At 48.3% G+C, this 6,281-nt stretch overlaps 1 protein-coding gene across 5 annotated transcripts in view; it reads right to left on the minus strand.

The window, feature by feature from the left end:
* TRPM4 (transient receptor potential cation channel subfamily M member 4) overlaps nucleotides 1–6,281 on the minus strand; it is a 33,996-nt gene that overhangs the window by 14,693 nt on the left and 13,022 nt on the right. For 4 of the 5 annotated variants that reach the window (XM_025048467.1, XM_025048469.1, XM_025048470.1 and 1 more), the window contains 5 exons: nucleotides 5,827–6,189; nucleotides 5,528–5,662; nucleotides 1,524–1,653; nucleotides 1,202–1,422; nucleotides 104–216 (listed from right to left, as the gene is read on the minus strand). In XM_025048467.1, coding sequence (XP_024904235.1) covers nucleotides 104–216; nucleotides 1,202–1,422; nucleotides 1,524–1,653; nucleotides 5,528–5,662; nucleotides 5,827–6,189 — 962 coding nt within the window. The remainder of the gene's footprint in view (nucleotides 1–103; nucleotides 217–1,201; nucleotides 1,423–1,523; nucleotides 1,654–5,527; nucleotides 5,663–5,826; nucleotides 6,190–6,281) is intronic. The other variant, XM_015592166.2, reaches the window with a different exon arrangement.

The following is a 6,281-nucleotide window of genomic DNA, read 5'->3' on the forward strand; positions in this document are numbered from 1 at the left end:
GAAAGAGAGTGAACGGGACCAGGGGAGGGGGGGCGGGGGGGAGGAAGCACCCAAGGGAAGCTGAGCAGCTCCCTTCCTGCCAGTCTAACCTCAAGGGACTGACCTGAAGGTGATGAGGTTGGTGTAGATGAGTGGCGGGCAAAAGAAGGCGAGAACCAGGGCCCCGATGGGCGTGGTGCTGTCCATCTCCCCCCACCACTTCTGAGTCAGCAGAGACTGTGGAGCGTGGGAAGGATTAGGACCCCGAATCTCTCCCCTGCCCCCTCCCAAGGACCCAGGCAAGAACTGGACCACAGCTCCAGGGCACAGAGCAAGTGCTCGATGTGGGGACCAAAACTATCGGGGTGGGGGGGAAGGCGGTCGAAGGCAAGGACCAACTGTCCCAGGTTTTAGCTCGTAGAGTTAAACAGGCAACAATTATTAACACAATATGCCAGGTACTAAGCGGGCAGAGCACTTGACAGAGATTAGCTCATTTAACCCTCACCACACCGCCAGGAAGACAGGTACTAGGATGTTCTCCCTGTTCACAGGTGGGGCACAAGGCGGTTAAGGAAGGGGCACAGAATGGAACCTATGAGTTGAAGCACCATTCAAAGCAAAGAACTCTGGGTGGTTCCTTGAAATGACAATCCAATCATTCCGACAGCTGAGGACGGGACTTCCCATTGGGAAGGCGGAATTTCCTGTCCTGAGGGTGGGACTCCGTGGGACTCCAGATTTAGATGAAGGATGCTGAGAAAGTGCAAAACGTCAGGGTGGGCAGGATGGGGGAGCTGTAGGGGACAAGCAGGGCTTCCTGCAGGAAAACTGGGATTTCCGGAACCAGAGCTTGGCTGGTGAGGTCATTCTAATTGCCGAGACCTGGCACTGGCGATCTCTTAAGGGAGGGGGAAGAGTTTTCTGCGGGTGAGACTTGGAACTTCCCATTAGAGTCATCGGGAATTCCTGTACCTGGAGTGGAACCTTTTAAGAGGGTTGGCCTTGCTGTGGGGAGGTGGGCTTTCTCGTGGCAGGGGGAGGGGCCTCTTATGGGAAGACTGGCCTTTCTGAGAGGGAGGAGACTTTCTGGAGGAGGCGTGGCCTCCGGGGGGCGGGACCGGTCAAGACCTCAGACTGCCCACGACGCCAGGGGCTTATCCTCCACAGCTCCCAGAGTCCAGCGAGGGCTGCTCGGGATGTTGGTGTCTCAGATACTCACCTGTACCCCATCCTGGGCAAAGAAGGCACGGGCATCGGCCTGCATGGCAAGCTGGAGGCAGGTAGCACCCCCCCAGAATGGACAGCGTCGGAGGAGCAGGCGAGCAGCCCGTTCCTCGCAGCTGCGGTAGCATTCGCCAAAGAGGTCTGGGGGGGGCAGGGGATTTATGTCAGAGGTAGAGAAGCGAGTAGAGAGGTGGTGCGAGGGGAGAGATGAGGGGCCTGAAAGGGAGGGGCAGGGTTACGAGAGGAGTGGGGAGACGCGCTCACCCGCTTCGCGGAGGCGCCCTGTCCCTGCCCCCAGGCACCCAGGCCCCACATACCAACACCCAGCCCCTCAAACTTGGCCGCCAGGTCCTTCCTCCGCGCTCCCTCCTCGGCCTCAGACTCCAGGCGCGCCAGCACTCGGAGCAGCAAACAGGCCCCAAGAGCTGAGGCCACAGCATTGGATCCCTGGAGAGACAAAAAGAGCTGTCATGGGTAGGATCGGATTTTGGAGTGAGGGTCACAGAGGGTGGGGGCGAGAAAAACGCCTGTAATCAAGGGAGGTGTCAACAGAGGCCAAGGATAAAGTAATGTTTGTAGAAGGATCTGGAAGAAACTAGACATCAGTTGAAAATGTCAGAAGTCAGGTGGTTCAGAGGCCAGGGGTTGAGCTGGAGTTAGAATGACACCAGAAGTTATAGACAAGAAGCAGTTGGAGATGTCACCTAAAATTGCCGAGTAGAGAACTTCAAACATCCGTCCCTCCACAAAAGCAACAAATAAGCTGGCAAAAACTGTCAGAATCAATTTTTTCACAATTCCTGAATCCGGTATAAAACTTATAATAAACAGGAAAATGCTTAATGAAGAAAGAAACTGCTAAATTTTAGTAAAAGAGCACTGTGACATTTTCACGAACCCGCTTACCATGGCCAACTCCCCAGCTCGGTGGCAGCCTTGCAGGTGTGCGTTTTGGGTACCAGAAGGAGCAATTCAGATATTATTCTTAAGTAACTGCGGTTGTGTGTGTGGCCCCAGCTGGTGGCTCCCTGAAGAAACAGCTCAGGGGCTTGCCTTTGTTTCACTGTTCTTGAATATTCCCCAGGACAGAAGTGGCTTCCCAGGTGATGCTTGAAAGCATTTTAAAATAAAAGTATTTAGCCTCGGCTCCCTATGGCAAAGAATAACAGCCTAGGCTAGTAATAGATACACTGAAGAACTTTGGAGGGAAGTGGCTGGGGAAGGAGACACTTGGGAGAATAAGGGGTTGGAAAAGCTCCTATGTGTACCAGGAAAACTGCATGCACGACCGAGACTAGATGCGTGCTCAGTGAAGACTAAAGAAAACCCTAAGCTTTCACTCCTGGCTGACCTTTAGGCAACAAAAGCAGAAAGCGATGGCTAAGGCAGAATTGTAAACAGCCTGCCTAAGTTTTGAAAGACAGCTCCAACACAGAGCAAACATGCGAACTGGGAGGGTTTCGGGTTTTTTTTGTTTTTTGTTTTTCCCGCTCCAAACATTTAAGGAATCTCTGTCAAGTCACTAGCTTGTCATTGACCTAATAACAGAACAGAGACTTCGGTGGCCACGCATCACAAAGAACAGAGACTTTACAAAAATAACTTAGAAAAGTCACTAAACAAACAACAACAACAAACCACAACAAGAAACAAAATCAAACCCTGGAGGGAGGGGACAAGCTGATCTCCAGCATTGTCATATTATAATATTCAAAATGTCCCGTTTTCAACAAAAAATTATTTGGCATGCAAAGAAACAAGAAAGTATGGCCCGTTCACGAGAAAAAAGAGATTAATAGGACCTGTCCCTGAGGAAGCTAAGACTCTAGACTTACTAGACAAAGACCTTAAATCAACTCTCTTAAATATGCTCAAAAAGCTAAAGGAAATCATGGACAATCAAATAAAGGAGCCGAAAGAATAATGTCTCCCCAAATAGAGAATATGAATAAAGAGCGAGAAAGTATTAAAAGAAACCATATAGAAATTCTGGAGCTGAAAAGTGAAAATAACTGAAATAAAAACTTTTCTGCAAAGGCTCAACAGCAGCTTTGAGGTGGCGGAAGAAAGAATTTATGAACTGGAATATGGGTCAATTGAGATTATCCAGTTTGAGGTGCAGAAAGAAAAAATAAGAAAGAAAATAAACGGGCCATAAGAAACCTGTGGGACAACATCAAACATACCAATATCTGCATAATGGGAGTCCAAAATAAAGAGGATAGAAGAAAGGAATCGAAAGAATATTTGAAGACGTAATGGCCTAAAACTTCCCAAATTAGATTAAAAACATGAATTTATACATCTGAGAAGATCAAGGAACTCCAAATAGGAAAATTCAAAGAGATCCACACTGAGAAACATTTTAATCATATTGTTGAAAGTAAAAAACAAAGAGATCTTGAAAACAGCAAAGGAGAAATGACTCATTACACACAAAGAATCTCGATAAAATCAACACGTAGGATTAAATAACTATAACAGATAATTGTAAACCTATAAAACTTTTAGAAGAAAGCACAGGGATAAAACTTCATGACCTTAGATGTGGCAATGGTTGCTTAGATGTGACACCAAAAGTGTAAGCAACTGAAGAAAAAATAGACGAACTGGACTGGATCAAAATTTAAAACTTTTGTGCATTAAAGAATACTATCAACAAGGTGAAAGATAACCCACAGAATAGAAGGGAAGAGATATCTGCAAACCCTATATCTAATAAGGGATTAATATCCAAAAAGATATAAAGAACTCTTACGATTTGACAACAAAAAAGACAAACAATTCAGTTGAAAAATGGGCAAAAGACTTGAATAGAAATTTCTCCAAAGACACATAGGTAACCAATAAGCACGTGAGAAGATGCTCAACATCACTAATCATTAACGAAATGCAAATCAAAACTGCAGTGAGATACCGCTTCACACCCATTAGGATGGCAATTAGCCAGAGCGAACAAACAGAAAATAACAAGTGTTGGTGAAGATATAGAAAAATTGGAACCCTTGTGCATTGCTGATGGAAATGTAAAAGGGTACAGCCACCCAGGAAAACAGTATGGTGGTTCCTCAAAAAAAAAACCAAAAAAACAAAAAAACTACACCTAGAATTACCTTGTGATCCAGCAATTCCATTCCTAGGTATGTACTCAAAACAACTAAAAGCAGAGACTGAAACAAATATTTGTACACCAATGCTCACGACAGCATTATTAACAATAGCCAAAAAGTCAAAACAGCTCACGACATCAACAGATGGATGGATTCGCAAAATGTAGTATATCATACAATGGGATATTATCCTGCCTTAAAAAGGAAGGAAATTCTGACGCGTGCTACATGGAGACCCATGAACACAGTGTGCTAAGCGAAAGAAGTCAGATGGAAAAGGCCACACGTTATATGATCCCATCTACATAAAATATCCGGAAGAGGCAAACACACACAGACAGGAAGCGGGTCAGTGGTTGCCCGGGTGGGAGACAGGAGGTAAAGGAAGTGACTGCCTAAGGGGAACAGGATTCTTCCTTTTAGGGTGCTGAAAATGCCCTGGATCTAGATAGAGGTGGCTGTACTCAAGTTACTGAATTATAAAGTTTTAAATAACTTTCATGGTGCATTTTATGTTATATGAACTTCATCTCAGTGAAAAAAAGTCTATATGTAACCCCCGACCTGATAGGCTGAAAACAACCCAAGGCTTAAGAAGTCCTGTCAAGACTTCTATGGCGTAAAAATTAGAGCTGTCTTAGATCCTATTTGAATCCCATAACTCTTTTATTTACTTTGTTTTAACTCCTCAGACTTCTCAAATGTGTCCCAACAGCTCTAGCTCACCTGCTGGAGTCCGGGCCCTCCACCTGGCTGCCTGGAGGACCCCAGCTCCACCTTCTTACCTGGCTTTCTTGACTCTAGTTTTGTCCCGGTCTACACTGCAGCTACAATGATTGACATATCTAAATTGCAAGTGTACCGGTGTTTAAAGGACTCCCCGTGGGACACAGGATAACGTCTAACTTCCTCATACAGGCATCATGAGATCGAATCACACGTATGAATAAGGGAAAGTGCCCAGTATATGTTGTTAAGAGAAAAGGCAAGTTACAAGAAATGCCTGGTATGGGGGTGGGGGGGGCGGGGGAATAAGAACTAAAGGAAGAAGCAACAGTCGGAGTCATATATCAGGGATGGAAAACGGGATGAGGGTCAGGGTGACTTCAGAGGTCAGGGTATCAATCGTATTGCAGGGACATCGGAGTCTTGTCAAACTGAAGGTCAAGGACGTAAGAGAGAGTAGAATCACAGATCAAGTCAGCACTCACTAACTCCCAGAAGTACAAAGCCATCTGAGCCCTGTTCAGTAGCAGTGCCCAGAGGAACAGGTCACTCCAGGGAGTCTGCCCAAGGACGGCGTCCAGCGCGAGATCCGAGGCGGCCCTGACCGAGAGCAGCTGCGTCTGTGGGCGAAGGGGCGTGGTGAGGATTGGCCCCGCCCAGATTCCTGCCTGGCTCCGCCCAAATCAACAGCGCCACCCCCAGTCTCTGGCCCCGCCCCCTCCCGGCGTAGACCCGCCCCCAAGTTTTCCGGGTCTCTCCTACCCAGCCTGGCCCCCGTCCTTACGCTCTCCTTGTGGCCCTGGTGACTCTCCTTGCAGCCATGGTCGTGGCGGGGATCCTCGGAGGCCCAGGAGTGGTACTTCGGCGCGCACATTTCCCCCAGCAACATCCGAAGCACGTGCCCCACGTCAGGGAGTCGGGGCTCCACAGAGGGTTTAAGGCCTGGGGTTTTGGTCCCCGCGCCATGGGACGCCTGGTCCAGAAGGCTGCGGAGGAGCGAGTTGGAGGGCGCTGCGCTATAGAGTTGTGCCAGGCGCATCGGGGTCAGGAAGTGGCCCAGGCTGAGGCCATGGGAGATGAGCAGGCGGACGAACTCGGGCCGGTCGTTCAGGAGGGCATCCATGAGGGAGGCCTCCAGGTGCACCGACTGCCGGGGGCGGGATGAATGGGGGAAGAGATGAGCACAAAGACAGACGGAGGCCAGGTGAGGTCAGAGGATACAGGCAAGAGATGTGGGTA

The sequence above is a fragment of the Pteropus alecto genome, unplaced genomic scaffold (assembly GCF_000325575.1).
Source record: "Pteropus alecto unplaced genomic scaffold, ASM32557v1 scaffold41, whole genome shotgun sequence".
In the NCBI taxonomy this organism is placed as follows: domain Eukaryota; kingdom Metazoa; phylum Chordata; class Mammalia; order Chiroptera; family Pteropodidae; genus Pteropus; species Pteropus alecto.